A 19,997-nucleotide genomic window follows, 5' to 3' on the forward strand; every position below is an offset into this window, starting at 1 on the left:
CTTGGCTGTACATTTAAGTTGCGTCAAAAACTTGACGTCAATATATGTTGTATATTTATTATAGCATATATGAATATATATTGTCACATATATAAATATATATGTATAAGTGTGCGATGTAACGATTATATGAAGAGTGTCGATGTATTGAGCGAGTGGCGTACATCATACAAACAAAAGCTAATCGATCTTAATAAACGTCATTCGTCTATATATCATCGCGTTGAAAATTTTCAGTATAATAGACAGTTGTCTAAAAAATTTTGTAAATATTTTTCCTGCAAAAAAATAGAAAAATGATACTTCAAGAATCTCTTAATCACTTAAAACGTTAAATTTTATTGTGATTTTTTGCAGCATAAATTTTTAATTTTTAACAAACATCCTAAAGTGTAATAATATTCCTTTGAGAAAGATGTGTCTACGTGGATATAAATTTTCCAAATTTATCGAACATTGAAACAAAACAAGCAAGTTTATCATTCTCAATATTTGATTACGTAAAAAGACAGAGATTTTGATAAATAATATTTTTTTCATTTTTAACCTAGTATTACATAATTCTTCATTCACAAGGGCTCGCTCGTCGTGAAAAACGAGACGGAATTTGCAATTTGTATTATTCATTGCGTTACGGAAACGATATGAAGAGAGGAACCAAGTGTATCGCACAGACCATTAATCTGTCCAATCCGAAAACATGCGTGAGGCCGAAAGTTCAGAAGCTCGTCGGTGCAGATGCGGATTCTCGCCCCGATTCTAATCGCACGACAGATTACTGGACCGCTAGACCGGTGGCAGTTAAAGTTTGTTCGTGGAAGGACATGCAACAAAAGTGCCCGCCAAAGGTGTACGAGACAGGATCATTAAGAATTTTAAGGATTTAATCAATTTTAAGGTCGCTTAAAAAATTATTAATGCATAAGAAGATATATTATATTCGCTTGAAAAAATTAATAATCCAAGAGAAGTATATTATATTTATATGAATACTTCTTTGATAATATATCATAAGGTGCTTGATTCAAACTTGAAACAAGTCGAGAAATTTCGTTCTTATTTTCAATCTTAATTTTCTTATGTTTATGGATTAGAGGATTTTAATAGGTTTAATTTATGGTTAGAGGATTTTAATAGGTTTAATTTATATAGGAATTAAGCTTTTACTTTGTACCTCAAGTAGACAGTAAACATTTTTCATTTCCAGAAATTTAAAGAAGTCCTCTCGACAAAAACTACAGATTATAAATAATTTCAAAAGTAGATGATCTTAAAATATCAAAGTAAATATTAGATTGAAATTTGAGATTGAAAGTAAAAATAATAACTCGACTCGAGAAACGAAGAGATATTGGCATTAATATCATTTTGAATCTTTCTCTCTCTCTATCTCTGTCAAATTTTTAAAGGTAAAAATATTCAAATAGTAATACCTATGATCTTTTCGACCTGTACGTATCCACATGTGCATGTATATTCCGTGCGAATTGCATCCAATTTCGAGTTAAATCATGTGGCTTGTCGAGTCTCACACGATATTGACACGCTGTGTAACGAGATGATGGTGTTCGAGCACCTGTACGGAATTGGTTAGTCGATACGTAGTTGCGTTTACCTGGAATTAGCTCGACAGTCGGTGTACACTGCTACAGTGACTATCGATGGGTCTCTAATGGAGGAGGACGGTCTCTGAGTTCTCTCCTAACTGTTAGGGACATCATCTAAGTCTTGGAACAGGGAAAGAGAGAGGTCAAGCACGACAACGTATATCGAACGAAAGACTCGATGTATTTATCATCGCGATATTAAATAAACGTATCGCAAGGAACACGCGATTAAAGAGGAATTGATGAATCAACGAGTATCTGTAAAATCTTGCTAATCGAAAGTCTCAAATAAAGTATTTTCGTGCAGTTTCGTGCAGTTTCTCCCGAGAAGCCGCTTTCGAGCGCCGAGCGTTTTTGCGGGATCGCGATGTGCCTCTTGAAAGGCTCCATCGTCGCCGGTCTTATTTATTGGACCTACACGGAAGGTCTCTGGGGCGACAGCACCGAAACGGAGGATCTGTATTACAGAATAATGAGCACGATTTTTCCTACTGATGAATCGGTAAATAAACATCGAGTTTTTTTTTTAAACTACAGAGATGCGCTACCTCGCTTTCTCGAGTACCGAGATACTTTTTATCCGCAGGTACAGCTGCCGCATCTGGAGGGAATAAGATACTCGATGTCAGAAGCGTACAATCGCGCGCTGGTGAAATGCATGGATATTATCGTCGGTGTGCCGTTGGAGATGCATCGAAAGCTCCGAGATCTCTTATTCCCGTGCGACGTAACCAGAGAAACGAAAGAAGCGCACGCGAAGCGCATCTCCGCCTAGGAGAACTCGGCGCAGATATGATTTCTCAAATTGTGTCAATATTTAAGATATTACATTGCCATGAATCGTATTACGGCATTTTTCTCGAGAAAAATCCGCGTACAAAGCTTTTGTAATCTCGAGCTGATACGTGAAATTTTAAGCGAACGTGAATTATTGTGAGATCAGAAATTCCTCCAAAGTAAACGTACTCGATTCGCGCGCAGTTGCTATTAAAAATGTTTTATATGAGGTATATCGTTTTTGTTTTTTTCCCCTCTTATACACACGACGTAACCGGGAATACGTAACGTAAGGATTAAAATTCCGCGCGGCATCTTTTCCATTTTTTCCCCCCGTTATGCTGAAGGGCACACAAGGGAGCTCGCGGAGCGTGCATCTCAAGCGATTTTTATGGTCCGTCTGTCTATTGCCGTAAAACCTTGAATAAAATCGGAATAAAAACCACATCTAGTGTTACGTACCTTCTTCGCTGCAATGCTTCTAATGTAAACGCGCGAATTTTTCCGCACGTACTACATACAGTATGTAAATGTATTGTAATAATCAATGTTGAGAGAATCATTAAAAAATATACATGTATTGTTCAAATAAAATTCGTGTCAGAAAATCAAAAATGTTAATTCTTATAAATTGAAAAGGTCATTGATTGAAGCAGTGACATAAGATTTCATCGAAAGTCAATGAATATTTCACTGATTTTGAGTGAAAATATTCATCTTATGTCTTAGTAGAGATTTTATTGAAAAATCAGCAAAAATATAAATTTGCTAGATGTATTTTTAAAGCTCTTTTTATTTATTTTTAATTGGCATTTTTTTATAAAAGCCCCTATATTATTTTATAAAAGCCACATATCTGAATGAACATATAATTAGTATTCAAAAATTCGAATTTATATACATATTATACTTTTTTATGTTTTTAAGATATAATAAATTCGTAAAATACAGGATTTTTGATAAAAAATAAAAAAATCTTAATATTTAATATTTCTTTACTTAAATATTTTTTTTTAAAATATGTTTTATCTCATGTGTTATAATAAAAACGTACTTTTTAAATGTCATTTGAAACAAGCCATACTAACTGATTCTTTCACTGAGATTTCACTGATTTGTTATATTTATAACTGACAAAGAGACCATCAGTGATTATTTTCTACTTTTCACTGACAAAACCCTAATTTCATTTAAGAGGACACTTTTAACAATACGTATTCGTAATGTCTTAAGACTTACGTGCGACCAAGTCTCCTGACAGGACACCACAGGAATTTCTCAAAGCCGTCGCTCCGAGAGTTGACTTCTCACGTGCTGAGTATTCCTTTTTCGTCGAACCGGAAGGAAGTTTCGGCCCCCATTTTTCAGGCGCGTCTATCTTTTTGCGGCACGTGAGCGTCGTTTGTCAAGGCGCCTATTTTACTTTATAAGCGCGCTCCTCTCGCTTTCTCTCTCCTGAGTACACAGGAGGATATCCTATATAAAGGTAGAATACATACTGTCTTCTTTCTAAAAAAAAAACAAGCTTTTTCTTTCTTTGGCAGAGTTTCCAGGAAATGCATCGTCCTCGAAATATCTCATTGTTTAATGTGTCAATACTGTGCATTTGCTATTTCTTGATTCTTCGTATAAATATTTTAATAAATCTGTTATAAAATTAAATCTAATATTTACATTACATGTAGACATCGAGGCATGTATCCTTTTATTTACATCGAAACCGGAAAGAACACTTCGTTGTAAGAAAATTTTTATTTCATATCAACTCCAATAAAGTTTCTCTCTTCAAGTATTCCACTAGAAAAATGTGAAGATTATATTTAATTATACAAAAATTAACAAAATTACATCAAATTATTTACATTAAGAATTAAGAAATGCACTATATTGGCACATCATAAAACGAGAAATTTTACCAAAGAAAAAAAAGATGCTTATCTTTCAACAAGAAATACCGCTCTGTACCCAATCTACATAGGACACTTTGTATATCGATCGTTGCACGGTTACAAGTACCGCCTGGTAGCGAGTAGTACCGCGCAAAATAAATACATAGCACGAGATTCGGACAATTAAACAGTTTATTTCAGATCAAAACATGGTGTTATGTATATACATACGACTTTAGTTAAACGATATGCGGGGGAGGGGGTTTGATATGAAATCACCTGTACAGTGAACTTGAAGTTCGACGACGTCGATCGATTTACATGGACATCTGTCGCGTCATTAAGTACAGCTGATTATGTACAGTCGTTAGTCGCTATTATTATTTCCTTGTGACGCGTTTGCTCTTTTCTTTTTTTTTTTGCACTTGGGTTACGTCGACCGAAAACTCACGGTTATCTGCGGCTCCTACTTTGGAGATCTTTCTCGCACACGCTCGCTTGAATAAGATCCTCGCACATACTTGTGTACATATGTGTGTGTATATGTGTGTTAATAACCCCGATGTTCCCCGATGTTTTACAAAATGAATGGGCAGTATAGTGCTTTGTCTTATTTCTAATCCTCGGTCTGCTTTAATATGTCATACCTCTCTTCATTCATCCTGGAATTTTTCGAACAGATTCTCACAAACGTAAAAGATATGTGTGCATCATCGAAAAACATAGGGGGAGAGAATTTAAAAGATCTCTGTAAAACGGCGTTGTCGAGCGCGACAACCGTTGCGGAAATAATTTCAACGATATTTCTTCGATGAAGTGCAACGTTAATTAAACGAGGTGCGCTCGACAATCATCTCGAAAACTTGAACGTTCGTCAACTTATCGTTATAGACTCTTTCGTGATAATATATACAGCGATATATATTAGCTAACGAGCAATCGTATCTCGTGTGTACTTGATCATTATCGTTTTTACACATCGAAAATAGACACAGGCTCGACGATCGATTCAATGTCGGTCGCTTTTCGCGTTCTGGCGGGATAACGTTCCATTACGCGACATTCGTTATTCACTCATCGATTTCTCACTCTATTTTTTTTTTTATTTATACACATTACGGAGTCTATGAGTCATTCGAGAGAACTTTTTACGAGCACAAAATTCATGTTAGATCATTCCAGATACGCTTTTCGTGTAGATTCGTTAGTTCCGTTCTCGCGCGTGAGAAGTTTCGCGACTTTCGTCGCCGTGTGTCACGTGGAAGACCAGTTTTTGCAAACATCCTTACATATAGTGAAGCTTCCTTCACACGTGCCTAGAAATTCGCGGACACCGCGTATCATGTGCCATCCCTCTTTCTCTCTCTCTCTCTCTCATTGTCACGAATCAAACGAAATCGCGAATAACGCTTCGATAAAGAACTCGTTAAACTATGTATATATTTACACACGCGCACGCGCACACACACATACATCATCCAGAGTGAGAGTATTTCGATGAAAATGTTTGAGAGCATTCGATAATCTCACGAGAGTTATCCGACATTTTTTTACGGGATACAGAAAACTCATATCAGCGGTAGAAAAATTTACAAATGTTCTATCACACATACACATACACATACAATTATTAATAGAGTATAACACGCGTCTGGTCTTTATTTTCTTAGAATCGTTTCGCTTTGTACATTACGCGGCTCGGCATATTTGCATTCACCCCCTCCCCTGGATAGGAGGAGAAAGGGAGCTGTCTTGTCCGTCTGTTAATTTAATCATTTACTCGTCGAATTATACACACAGGTGGACAGACGATCGATGCATAAGGATGTTTCAATATTGCTGCGTGTCTTGTCGATGATTCGTGAGTATTTTTCTGGGAAGGGTGAAGATTGTTTGAAATTTCATGGTATAGAGTTATTCGCGTGAATGTGCTCGATATCGCGCGCGAAAAAATTGTGTGCCCAGAAATATCGAATTCGGAATTTAAACGGGATATGTCGATGTTCGCGGTGTCTCTCCGCATTTTCCCGGTCCCTCCCTTCCCGCCCTCTTGCTTTTTATCGTGATATCGGAACCGATCATTCAACCTTAAAACTGTATTTCACGCCTTCAAACTACACCCAGGCCAGAGTGGCATCGGGCACATTTTCCTTCTTCCCTTCATTCCGCCTTTCTCTCCTCGTCCGATTTCTTCTCCCGCTCTTCACCCTCCCACCCTTCCGATATATTTTCGCGCGGTTCCTCCATTCGTCTTCATTCGAGCCATCGGAAAAGGGGTTCGTTCGAGAGCCTTTTATCTTTTCTTGTGTTTCACGGCCTGATGTTTCCGAACCAACGTCTCGTTGGTAGAATTTGGATTTATTTAGGGATGCAGCGTGAGATGCTAACAAGTAGGGAGAAAGCGAAAAAGCAAAAGATAATAATAGACAAGAGATTAATGATATTTCGAGGAAGAAAGTCGCCTCTGAAACTGAAAAATAAAAATAAATTAATTAAAAATAAAAAAAAAAGAACAAGAATAATTAATTACTTATTTGCTAGAAAAAAATTCTACAAATTAGATAAAATTAGAACGAAAAGGAGAGATTTCGATGTTTGCGCAACAAAAATCTTATCTGCGGAAAAGTGGCAAGTTGTTTCTCGGAAACGTATTTATTGAATCTGCTAATTCTATTTCGAGATAGCTCTCTCGCCAAAAAATTCGGTTCTCCTTTCATTCGATTCGGCTGTTTCTCTAATGTTACAACAAAGAGAAGCGAAACTCCGTTGAAGAAATATTCGACAAGATACCGTCGAAGATCATTTGATTTGAAACAAAAAGAGAAGCAAAGACGGTTAAGTCAACGACCGAGAGAACAGAATGTTACAACTTGGCGACGATACCTTCCTCCGAGGCGAAGAGAAGAGAGGGAAGGGGGAAGGAGGAAGTTTGAAAAGTTTTCAGTTGACTTCTCCGCATACTTTCGCCCCGTGGAAGGAAAACTAACGATCGTCGCGGCCGTGTTTCGAAAACAATCGGTGACGTACGGTGTCTCTAATCTCGCGAGCCATTTCCGCGAGAACTCGGACCAGCTCGCGTGGAATCAATCGTTCGCGAGACACATAATGCGATCCGCGACACGTAACCCCGACCTGCTATTGATCGCTCGAACCTCATTGTCTCCACCGAGTTTCCCCGAGTCGATGCCGATCGTGCCGTATCGTAAACACACGTTAAAGCTAACAGACAGTCTGTCACGAAAACGGACAACGTAAATGTCTCCTCGACAGGACCTTCTCTCTCTGTAAAATTGCTCTTGGATACGTTGACGAGTGTTTTTTGAGTTCCTCGAGCTCGTCTTTCGCCAGGATCTCGTACGACGCGATAGTTACATCTTCTCCACCATTGCTACCAGGGTGACGGTGACGATACCACATCACCTGCGGTCGAGCCTCGCTTCTAGACGCAGCTCTCCGGCAGTCTGTTGGCCATCAGTCTTCGCTTGATTGCCTCGCCGTCGAGGCACTCGCCGGCCACGATAACGCCTTGACCGCCACCCACAACGACACCTTGGGCACCGCCGATGACGACGCCCTGGCCGGCGCCCACCATCACCCCCGTCACCGGCATCCCCGGCAGATTCGATATTGTGCTCCTCGACGGTAACCTCAGCTCCGTCGGCCTCCCCGTGAACTTGTGGCAGAGCTCGTCTATGCTTGGCGTAGGTCCAGGCGTGACCCAGTGTCCCGGGGGATAACCGCCCGGGTAACTCGGCGGGCTGACCTCCACGAGGTTACCCTCTGGAACACCGAAGCAGACGGGGATCTCTGTCGGGAGCTGCCGAATACGAGAATAAATGCGAAAGTAAAGAGCACTGGTCTCTTGGTTTTCCTTATTTTTCCTCGTTATTTTAAATCTCGCGACAAGAATAGAACTGCTGCAACCTCGATGTTTTCTTTATGATAGGCGTGTTTGAGGAACGAAACGTGATCAATTCCTTTACCGCTGTTATTTTAAGGCTCGCTATAAGATGATGATATATTTCGCGACAGATTTCTACTTATAATTTTATGTGTGATACATAACAGCTTTGAAAAAGTAAAATACACACATACATTGGGATATGCAACACATAAACGTAAATAGAATTCTACCTTGATTTCGTGAATCATAGATCATTTAATAAAACAAGTTTTAGATGTAAAAACAGAATACGCGAAAGAAAACGCGAATTTTCATTTTCTCCATCTCGAGATAATCGCAACCAGTATAATAACTTTCAGTAAAGTTTTCAGTTATCTCGTTTAAAAAAATCACGCACGTGACTCTTTTTTCCTCTTCCTCTTTCTCTATCAGTTATACAGGATGTCGGCAACGTATGAACGAGCAATCGTAATCGGATTCGCGCGCGGGCTGTTTCAGTCCGCGGTATCGATGGGAGTCTTACCGAACTTGTTCGGGATCACATCGGGATCAGTCTCCACGGTCTGCTGGGAATTCTGCATGGGGTATTGTTGAGGTGGTAACTCGCTGAGTTCCGCCGGTTTCTCGTGCCGCGGCTTCGCTACGCGCTCCCGACGTACTCTGACCACCACGATCAGGATGATGAGAACCAGAGTCACCAGAGCGCCGACCACTACGCCTATCAGCGGTGATAACTCGATGCCGGCGTCCTGACCTGTAACAATCGAAAAAAGCGATGTTTATTCTTCTGTTCTTAATGCGAAAATTTAATAAAAGTTCGCTCACTGGTCGATTATTCAGTCAAGTAGAAATAGATGCGAAAAAAGCAATTAAATATTTGCGGCCTATAAATTTATTAGAAATAAATTTAGACTTAAAATGATATATTCGTTTATACTGTTGCGCCTAATCAGGCAAATAAATAAAAAAAACTTTCTATAAATTTTCAAGTATTTAATTTGTGCATTGATTACTCTTCGCAATTTAAAAACAAATGTTGCCAAGAGAAATCAATCTATCAATAATTGTGATAAATTATGCTCGCCATAATTTGCATTTTTTTTATCTTGTACACTTACAAATCGACATTTCCCTGAATATTTGCTGAGTCTTTAATTAAATCAACATAGGAGGATTGTGTTAAAAGAATTGTATAATGGAATAGGTAATTCTGTGAGGAAGCGACAAGAAACACAAAATTAATGTGGATATTTCTTTGAGCAGGATTAACCACACTGTGTCATGGTAAAGAAAAAACGACTGTTGCATCATCTACTCTCCTATGCTACTTATGAAACGCTTCATTTTTTTCTTGTTTCTTCTCCTCTCTTTCTCTGCAAGGTAGCTTTGTTACATGCGTAAACAAACCCCGACCGGCGCCGTAGAGAAAACATTTTATATTCCTCAACGTCGGGATTACATCTGGCATGCCGGTATTTTTTGCGGCGCTGTCACGTACATACGGTTTTACCCGCATTTTGTATTTTCGAATCGCCTGTGGAATCTCAAGTAGAAATGGCAATCGCGTAAAAAAAGTATTCGGGAAATGTAATCAATAAGAAATATTTTATCTGGATGTGCGAGTACAATCGTGTCAAATTTATTCATACATCGTAAACACACATATATATTAAAACGAATAATTATTTAATTTTCCAAAATACGCCAAAATATGATTTTTGAACTGCTCTTTATTAATTTCTTTTGGAAAAATATGCCTCTCAGATTTGGAGCAATACAAACTATAAATGTAGTTTCTTAAATGTAATCATTAAATGTAATTAAATATAATCAAATGTATTGTTCATTAGAAAAATATCTTGTAAAATATCTTACTTTATCTTACCTTAATACTTTTCTGTACAAAATAATAAGAGGAATCAATTGGTGTAAAGAAAACACATAGTCGTTTCGAAGAAAAAATATGTAATTTGCAATTAACAACTACATATTTTTTCTTAAAAATAACTATGTGTTTTCTTTACACCAATTGATTCCTCTCATTATTTTGTACAGAAAAGTATTAAGGTAAGATAATCGAAAAATGAATATTTTACAAGATATTTTACGGTTTATGTAAAATTAAAAAATGATTTCAAGCCTCATAACTCGGAAAGTACTTAATGAAAACTAACTTAATTATAGTGTTTTGGAAAGCTCTCGAGATAAGCTACAAGAATATGCAAAAGCATATAGGGTGTCCCATTTAAAAAGTTGGAGATGACCTTCACGTGACCTTCAGGTGACTCTTCAAGGTCAAACTAATGGCACCATCTTATGTCCCCCTTGAAACCATACAACTTTTGTCTGAAACATTTTTGTCTTAAACTTATAGATTTTGAGATATTTCAGTGCGTAGATTAAAATGGCCTACCCTGTAATAAGATAATAATAATATATAAGATATAAGATAAATTTGTAACATACATTTTGTTAAAGAAATATTTGAGTTTGATCAAAAGTCTTTGTTTTGTGGATTTATCATATTTTTAAATAAAAAAATATGGCTTGAATTTAATACTATACGTGTTTCATTCCAGATATGTATCCGTAAAGGCTTTTCCCAAAAAATGGCAATTTAAAATAAATAGAGAAAATATTAAAAATTAAACATCTTACAAATACATACGATTATTGCGAATTCTTCAATGAAATCTTATTGTCATAATCAGATAGACGAGCAAAAGTATATTAATATCTTCGTTAAACAACAGAAATATTCACTCTGATGAAATTTTGTGCCAGCGTTTTTCACTAATTTAAGTTTAAAAGAGTATCTGTGTCAAATGAAAGCGAGCAATGTCCTTTTTTAGAAATTTTGCATAAACCGCGGCGAAAGATTTTGTTGCAGAGGGTACGATTTTCTCAGCGAAGAATCGGCGAACGATACGGGAAATCTTGCAGCATTATTTTTTCCCTTTTCTTAGCACCTCCACCTCGCGATATACCACCGTTCGCGCACGTGATAGCGTCCCGCCGCTTGATAGCGTGGCCGGTGGAGCGTGGGATCGCGCCTGCTGTTTTTGTCGGATAATTAACAAAACTGCTCCTCCTCTCGCGCCTCGTGAGTTGCAAACCGGCGCGATCAGGTGCGCCGGTCGGCATAAAGCGGACTGTGAAAAGCGAGAGACTTTAATTCTTAAATTCTCTCGTCCAGGAGGTGGAAGAGAGAGAGAGGCGCCAACTTATTTATGTCGATTAGGCTGGCCCAGCCCAGAGTTTTTGCTTGCACGCTTATAACGTGACTCACGTAGGTTGTTTTAATTGGGTTGTTTTTTTACCGATATTAGAAAATATTTGCTCGATTTAGAAATTCGTCGACTATCAGATATTTATTCAGTTATTCTTTTAACAACTAATTACTAATTATTGTTGTCGCGCATTTTTTTCGGAGCGAAAGAAAGATCGTAAAACATAGTAGTAGTGCTCCGAATAATATAGAAATATGTACTTGTTACTCGAGAAAAATAAATGAAGCTGATATATCAAGGGACAAATTAGTCGTTTGTAAGCTCGCATATCTAATACAGGTAAACGCATTAAGACGTGGGTGTGTGTTATACATGTGACATATGTTGTTGATATGTGATAATACCCCGGTAAAATCCCGGGTTTAATCAACCAGCAGCTCAGATATTCAGCGCCATGACCGACTCCCATAACCCAAGGAAGGCTCACGCAGGTGTTATTCCGAGGACCACAAGTGTCAGACCGGGTAAATGAGCTTTCTGAGCTGTGGAAGAAAAAACAACGTTCTCCCGTAGCACGAAGTCTTGACACATTCTGAAGCGGTGATCTTAAGATCTCGTCGCTTAACGAGACACGCGTGCGCTCGAGCTCGAGCAGAGATTATTCCGGAAATGCACAGGGATTTACGAAAAATGCCGGGTAATTGCGCCAGGAATATAAGCCGGGAACTGAAGTTTCCTCTCAAGAATCTTCTCAGCGCGCACTCGACATTTAAATTCACGCAAAATAAACTCGCACTCGTTAGCCATTAACGTTGCGTCTAAAAAAAAAACTTTTTTTTTTCATTTATATTTTGCATTGAAATACTTTTCGCAAAAGTGGACGTAGCTTGTTTGTCACAAATTTATAAACTTTTAGACCCGTCTTTTGCCTGCGTCGCTCAAGACATGTATTCACGCGACCGTACAAGAGCATGTGCGCAGCTACACTGTAAATGAGTTCCGTGTATACTGAGAATATTAACGAGTCACTAGACAAGAAAAGGAAGATGGATAAATGTAAAATTTCAGTTGTTGTAAAATTCTCTCTCTCTGTTACATAATCGCTCTATAAATAGCATATAATTGTGAAGACTTTATCTAATACGTAATTGATGCAGATTAATGAATATACATGAATAATATTATGTCAGTAACATTTTTCATGTAATTGCTCGCGCGTTTTCGTCCGGAATGTAAAGGAAGATTTATGAAAGTCATAGTAACGCGTACAATGAGTATGTCACGTGTGAGTACACATAAGTGACACACGGAGTCCTATTGCAACGAGCTTAAGAAACTCTCGTAAATTCATCCAGCTCCGCGAATGAACTACAATAAAGCTTTTGACAATTTAGCGGGGAAAGATTTATGATAGTCTCGCGCTGTCTCGTATGTGATGGTTTAAGATTTTAAATATTTCATTCATTTTTTATTTTTCTTCATTGTAAATTTAAAAAAACTCGCCGCTCTGTGTTATTATATAAGTCAAGTTCTTATCCAGTATGTAGCTAGTTTCTTATATCTTGTTACATGTTTTCACTGCACTCGGGTAACTTTATTCGACGTTTCACGTTTGCCTCATTCCTTGCGATGTTTTTTCGGTAATACTTTCGAGATCGACAGATAATTTTTCAATTTATTATCGCTCTTACGCGCGGAATGCGCTCGTGCGTTCGACGGAGAATTGGTACATTTAGCGATCGTATACAACCCTAAGCCTCCGATACTGTCTCGTAAAAGTTGCAATGGAAGTTTAATCGAGTTCTACGCGGAGAAACGTCTGGTGCCAGGGTAGTAAAGATAAACCGGTCCTTATATCGTCGATCCTTGCGAGAAAGGACTAACGGGATTCACGAAGAGGAAAAGAGACGGAGAGAGAGAGAGAGAGAGAGAGAGAGAGAGAAAGAGATCGCATATCCCAACGGATTCCCGAATCCTAAGTTCATCGAAGTTTAGATCACTAATCGGACTTGCAGTAGGGTCAGGGATAGAATCTAACCGCTTGGATTATTTGGGAAAAATATCCCTCGCTGTGGATTCCATCGTTGAAAAAAATTCCGGATTGCCCGAAACTTTTTCTATCTGTCAGGAACATCGGAAACTTTGCTTGTACTTTGATCGATTGTTACTTCTGTCGATTATTTCTGCGGGCTCTTTAAGATTGTAGAAAGAATCGATAAATCTATTAACGGAATATTTTCGGAGTCGATTTATTTCATTATCTAGTGGCGCGAATAATTCAATTGACGCATAATTAATTTCAATTTATGTAGTAGAAATCAGAATAAAATAGCAATTTTCTTCAGAAAACAAATGATTAAATTATAAACTTTTAATGTATCGAGTAAAGTATTGTCTAGCTATTTCAAATATATCCTGAAAAAGAGGTACATCAATTAGCAATGTTTTATCTCAACAAAAAAATCACGACGTGTTATTATTTAATATAAACGATCCGGAGTTTCATTAATGTTGATTAACGCAGGAAAATTTTATCCGATAAATTTATAGCGTAAAAGAGAGTTCGGGAGGATAAATCATCACCGGAGAGAGGAGATATTCGGCGGAGTTAAGGAAGATCCTCTTTAAAAGGGGAGGGAGTTACATCGCCGTAACATTGGCGTCCGCGTTAGAGGTAAGACGAAGCCTCGGAGGTCATGTGGCCGGTTAAGTCACCAAGAAGCCAGGCTTAGCCGGCGCCCAAATCCAAGTTCGGTTCACCTGGATTAATTCCAACATAGGGTCGAACTCCGGATCGTTGTTCCGTCGTCCTTTCCTCTCCCCTTCGGTCGGCTAAAGCGACTTAGAGTCCCCTGCTTTCAATTAATGAAAGCGTTCACGCGGCGCACCTTCGTCGCTCCGTCACCATGGATCATCCCACGCGAATCTCTCCCGTTAACCTTACGGCGCGTATCTGGGAAACTTCTGATATAAATTGCCGAATATATCCCAGTTACCGGACCAACGGCATAATTATTTCACGGCACTAATCGAATTATTCTCTATTTTCGAATTAATTTGATTTCGAAAGCTTCGAAAGTATATTTCTATTCGAAATAAACTTCTTTTTCTTTCTCTTCTCTTTTGTTTTTTATAAAAAATATGTGCCATATATTTTGCTTAAGAAAGAATTTCTTTATATGATAATATTCAGAGTACATTTTGCTAATCGAGCATCGCAGAACGATAAACTCGCGGAAATCAAATACGGAAATATGGAGGCAAATCGATCGATTAGTGTTAATCACTTAAGAAGATCGTGCTAAGTCAACAGTGCTGGTCGAGCATCGGGAAGCCTTTGTTCCAGATCATCCGTCATCATTGTCCGTCATTATTGTGCTCGTCAAAGCTAATGAAGGATGATCGAGATACGGCCGATAGATCGATTCGTCTTTGATGCAATTAGTCGATATCATACGGGACGAATGCGTCATATTCCCAGAATGCTAGACGATGTTAGAAAGCGAGGAATGCAAATTCTCGAAAGCCAAAGAGCAGACAAACGGATGTGTTTAAAAGAAACAATTTTTAAATAATATTATCTCGCGCGTTTAATATCGCGAGTGTTGGCATTTTTACATACTTTTTTCTGCGTGAAAAAAATTTTATATCACAATTATGGAGAAATATAAATCCTGTCAAATATAAATTAAGAAGTCATACATGCAGCTTCATATTGTATCCTCTTAATTGCAATCGGCTGGAACAATTTAGAGAGAGATTATCGTTAGATTGATCCTTCCTTTCGCATTTGCGTGCAATACGGTGCGCGCCTGTATACATACATCATGCGCGTGTATACACGCGTACGATGGCACGCTCGATGGTGCGTGTCGGGGTGAAATCGGACAGCAATTACCACTCCGCAATCCCACGATGCGGAGTGAATTGGCTCTCTCGGGCCTGCTTGCATAGTCGGGCCGAAAGGACCGAGTCCTGCGGCGGCCTCGAGCATCTCGAATCGAGTAATAAACGTTCCGACAAGGAGCGAGGGGAGGGAAAGGGAGGTTGCGATCCGGATCGTCCCTTCGGAAGCGACCCTTCGGAAGATTTCGGCGAGTTCTAATCTCAATTGTTGTAGGAAGCGTCGCGCGGCGCGATGGAACCCTTTATCTGATACGAATGCGTTATCTTCCCCGAGACTTACCCTTAGATCGCCGCTTTAATTCGACGAGCGCCGCGGGCTCGAATTATCTCGGCGACCTCGCCTCGGGATCAATCCGCTGTAAGACGCACAGCCCGCATTTACACTCGCAGCTATCCAGATTAATTGACAAGCTTCAGATGTAATAGAAGAGTAAAATTTTTTAATCATTTTTATAGATAAAATAAAACGGCAGAATAATAAAATATTCATTCCGTACATACTTTGAAAAAAATAATGAAAAGTAATTATATATAGATGAAATAATTGTATAAAAATTAATACTATGTATAATTCCGAGAACAAAAGCTAATAAATAAAGATAAAATTTGTTATGAATGAGAATGTTATTAATTTATATAAAAGTATAAAATATTGTAATGAAACAAAATATTTAAAATATTTTATATTTTGCAGCATTTTATATTTAATTTATTATAGACTCATTTTTAATCATTACTATATATATTTTATATATACATACTATATTTTTAATCACTTTGAAAATTGGAAGCGCGATTAATTATGCGCATACACATAAATTAATAACATTCTCATTCATAACAAATTTTATCTTTATTTATTAGCTTTTGTTCTCGGAATTATACATAGCATTAATTTTTATATAATTATTTCATCTATATATAAAATATTTCAAATATAAAATCGTTTGTTTAAAAAATTTCTAATTTGAAATTGTAAAAAATTCAAAGTGCTTTATTTTTTTTCGAGAGATTTAAAATATATTATAATATTTTCAGTGATTTTTTCTGTATTGTAAGTAGAATTTTTTGTGTAAATTTCGCTTCTCTCAAATAAAACTGTATTTTTTTCAAAAAGTTGTAATTTTTGGAACTGATTATTTACTACATAATTATTAGATTCAATTTTAAAATGTATACACATGAAAAGAAAAAAAATAAACATTGTGTGTGCCACACAATTTCACTATAAATTAAATATAATTGTGAAAAATAAAATATAATCATCATATTAATTTAAAAAATTGTCTTTAATAAAAAAAAAGTCCAGTGCAATACTTTGAAATTATAATATTTAATGATTACTTCTATGTAATCGTACTCCGAATAAAAACTATGAACTTTAAGATTAATTATACACTATAACCAATTTTACATATTATGTACACGGAAAAGAAAAACAAAGTGACTGCATAAGTCTCATTATAAATTAAATATATTTATAAAAAATAAAAATAAATGTTGAATTTTTAAAAGTTTGTGATTTAATAAAAATTGGAAAAAATCCAATGCAATATTCTCTAAAATTGTAACGTGATTATGAAATTATTATTTTTTGATATATATTGTTCCATTTGAACTCTGTCTCTCTCTCTCTCTCTCTCTCTCTCTCTCTCTCTCTCTCTCTCTGTATAAATTTTATTTTTCACTATTATATGTATTTTTGTAAACAAGAGCTGGTTGAAAAACTTACATACTGCATTTTACTATTCAATTTTAAGGTTTATATACGCGCACAAAGTAAGAAAGAAATAAGCATCGCACGAGTGACTAGCAATCCCTCAAACAATCTCCTTTCCGTCAAGTACAATCTGCTTAAAATCTGCACAAGCTTTCAAGCGACTAGATATCTCGTAAACATTTCTTCGCCTAAAATTGATAGTATACAATAAATAACTGTAAAATCAAGAAAATTTCGACAATCACATTTATTATTTATTATTTCCGAATTCTATCATTGCATATGCCATCGGCATTTGCTGTTATAATGTATCCCGAAAAATATTGAAAAATGTTTCAAACAATGGTAGAGCTGCCGATTCGAGTATAAATTTAAATGTAGAACAAATCTACTTCAAAGACGATTAAGCTTAATAACCGATGGAGTTCACTTTTAACAAAACTGATTTCGAAACTTTTTGATTACATTTAAATCGGAGTTTTCAAAAGTCCAGGATTTCTGATTTCACATTTTTTGATATCAGAAATTAAAGTCGCCCCCTGAAACCGACTTTTCAACGGTGTCAGTGATTTATCATCCGATGCTTCGCGACGATAAAGGGATAATGTTGATGAAACGAACGAGCGGACCCAAAGGAACGCGAATGGACAGTGTGGCGCTAATTATTCTTTCTCTCTGAATCGTGAAAAAAGACATCTGCCAGACAAGGTTATATGCGATAATAAAAAACGGAAATGGAAAGGAAAAGCGCGCACGTGGAGCTTCGTGGGCGACGTCTGACGAGGTCGTGGAAATGCGAGACCGGATAGGAATATGAAAGGGGGAAATATGGGGAAGAAGCCGCTCTTGATGGGAGAAGAGAGGCGGCAGAGAGGGAAGGGGGTGGAGGCTGAGAAAAATGACGACGGGGGTAAACACAGAGCTAAGTGAAGTTAACGATCGGGCAAGAAGAGCGGCAAAAATGACCTCAGGAAAATTACCGCACGCGCTACGGCTTAATGTCCAAAAAGATGAGAATCGAGGGGAGAGGAAGTAGGGAGGGCGAGACACGGGAAGAGGAAGATGATGAGAACAAGAGGGACGGAGAGAAGAGAGAAAAGGAAGTCGGAGTACAGGGTCGAGAACTGAGAGAGATATTCGCAAGAACGGAGAGAAAAGAAAGCTGCAGCTGCTTAATGACCACCCTGTACATTCGTATCTCTCTTAGATAGGCTTCTCCCTTGCTCTTCCTCTCCGTCCTTTGCGCAGTTCCGCTTTACTTTCTTTCTCCCTCTCTTTCTTGCTTTCCAAGTCCTTCGCAGTCCCGGCGCTGGGTGCCGCTGGGACCATTATCTGTAATTGCTTTCCTTAATTCGATGTTCGTTGCCTATACGGTGGAACAAAAAATTTCGTCTAGAAATGGGTTAAGCGCGCTTTGACGTGTAGAATCGCACGAAAGATCTAAATTCGTCATGTTCGTCGTGATGAAAACCCATCGATTCTTAAATTTTTCTACACGTCAGTAAGATAACTTCATCGTTTTTTTAGAAATTAATAATCGCAGCTTCTCTTTTCTGACTCATAAAACGATAACGAAGAGGACAGAAGTTTCTCGGAAAAATAGTTGTTTCTTCACGAGAGACAGATTCTGGAAATAAATCGACCAGAGATCTCCTTCGTCTCTCATTCGGATCCGCAATTTGTTTTTGAGCTGGTGACAAGGGAGTGGAGGAAAAGGGAAAGAGTTAAAAGTCACGCGAAACACGCGGACGCCGCGTCGCATCGAGCGGCAAATTGATCGACGCTGCGACGACCGTAAATCACTTTACTGACAATTGATTTGCCTGGTATTCGTTTTACCTCGGACCGCGGTAATGTTTACGGGGACGCACGTGCATGTAACACTGTTGCGTGCATGTCGGCTGGCGAATAGGTTCATTTGCCCACGTTACAATGATACGCAACGTGACGCGGTCGTAACGTTTCGCCACGCGTTCTCATTGCGTTATCTCGTATATTCCTTGAGTGTCGGAGGAGGAGAGGGGACAATTGCCTCTATCTTTACAGTCATATTTTTATCGAAAAGAATTTAATTTCAATTGATTTTCTTTAGATTTTTCGAGAAATCTATCATCAAAAAAATAATGCACCGAAATTCTTTTATTTCGAAGAGTTATGCAAATTCTATAAAATCTATATACAGGTATGTGTCTCAAAGTTAAATGATTAAACTTTGTAACTATAGAAACAAAAAATTGCATTTGTCCGAAAATGCTTTATTATCATATTATATGAAAAAAAAGAAAAGCTCAATTTTTCCATTTCAAAATATCGCGTTGCTATGATAAAAAAATATAACTAGAACAAACAAATAATTAATCACTGATTTACATTATTATGCATCAACAGCGAGTCCACTATTGTCTTCACGTTATATATTTTTATTATAATTTTTTAATTAAACAATTTTCAGATCCATATTTATATAATGCTCCCGTTCGCTCGTTAATAATAAAAAAATATATTATTTTATACAATAAATATATGGAATAATATATAGAAAATTAATATTTATTTTGCGACATTGGTATCGCACAGTCGATTAAATTATATTTTGCAGTTTAAGATAAAAATACTCCATATTCTTTAGTTAATTTCCGAGAGACTTTCGTCTGATAAGTAACACGACATATATACGAATGTTTAATGGGGTGCGGTACATTCGTCTCGTAACGTTGTCTCGAGAGTAGTGATCCGTCTTGCTTACCGCCTCGTGTCGTTGACACCACCCACTTCGGGAACCAAATCCGCTATCCGATTCATCCCCGAAAGATCCACCCACAGATAGTGACCTTGCCGTCGATCCGTGTATTCGACCAGCATCTTTCGCTAATCTCCGGACAATCGCGGATCTCCGTTAAATTGAGCAGGGTTGATTCCTTTCTCAACGATATACTTCTCGCGATTCGATCTCGTGTCGACTTG

At 37.6% G+C, this 19,997-nt stretch overlaps 2 protein-coding genes across 5 annotated transcripts in view; one reads left to right on the forward strand and one right to left on the reverse strand.

Annotated features, from left to right (window-relative positions):
• The first annotated feature begins 214 nt into the window (after nt 1-214).
• Nucleotides 215-2,831, forward strand: LOC145966972 (uncharacterized). 2 transcript variants are annotated; one of them, XM_083091435.1, is made up of 4 exons: nt 215-470; nt 552-848; nt 1,915-2,109; nt 2,194-2,831. In XM_083091435.1, the coding sequence occupies exons 2-4, from the start codon at nt 645-647 to the stop codon at nt 2,380-2,382; spliced, it is 588 nt and encodes a 195-aa protein (XP_082947561.1). In that variant the 5' UTR covers nt 215-470; nt 552-644; the 3' UTR covers nt 2,383-2,831. The 2 variants fall into 2 exon arrangements, with proteins under 2 accessions (XP_082947561.1, XP_082947560.1); XM_083091434.1 differs by having other exon boundaries at nt 577-848.
• Nucleotides 2,832-4,447: 1,616 nt separating this feature from the next.
• Nucleotides 4,448-19,997, reverse strand: part of LOC145967459 (kin of IRRE-like protein 1) — a 372,081-nt gene continuing 356,531 nt past the window's right edge. For 2 of the 3 annotated variants that reach the window (XM_083092372.1, XM_083092371.1), the window contains 2 exons: nt 8,701-8,931; nt 4,448-8,053 (listed from right to left, as the gene is read on the reverse strand). In XM_083092372.1, the coding sequence (XP_082948498.1) occupies nt 7,713-8,053; nt 8,701-8,931 (572 nt within the window). In that variant the 3' untranslated portion in view covers nt 4,448-7,712. Of the gene's footprint in view, nt 8,091-8,700; nt 8,932-19,997 lie in introns of all 3 variants that reach the window. The other variant, XM_083092373.1, reaches the window with a different exon arrangement.

This window comes from Camponotus vicinus, unplaced genomic scaffold (genome assembly GCF_025532165.1).
Source record: "Camponotus vicinus isolate PSW18456_S1 unplaced genomic scaffold, iyCamVici1.0 SCAF_2, whole genome shotgun sequence".
Taxonomy (NCBI): Eukaryota; Metazoa; Arthropoda; class Insecta; order Hymenoptera; family Formicidae; genus Camponotus; species Camponotus vicinus.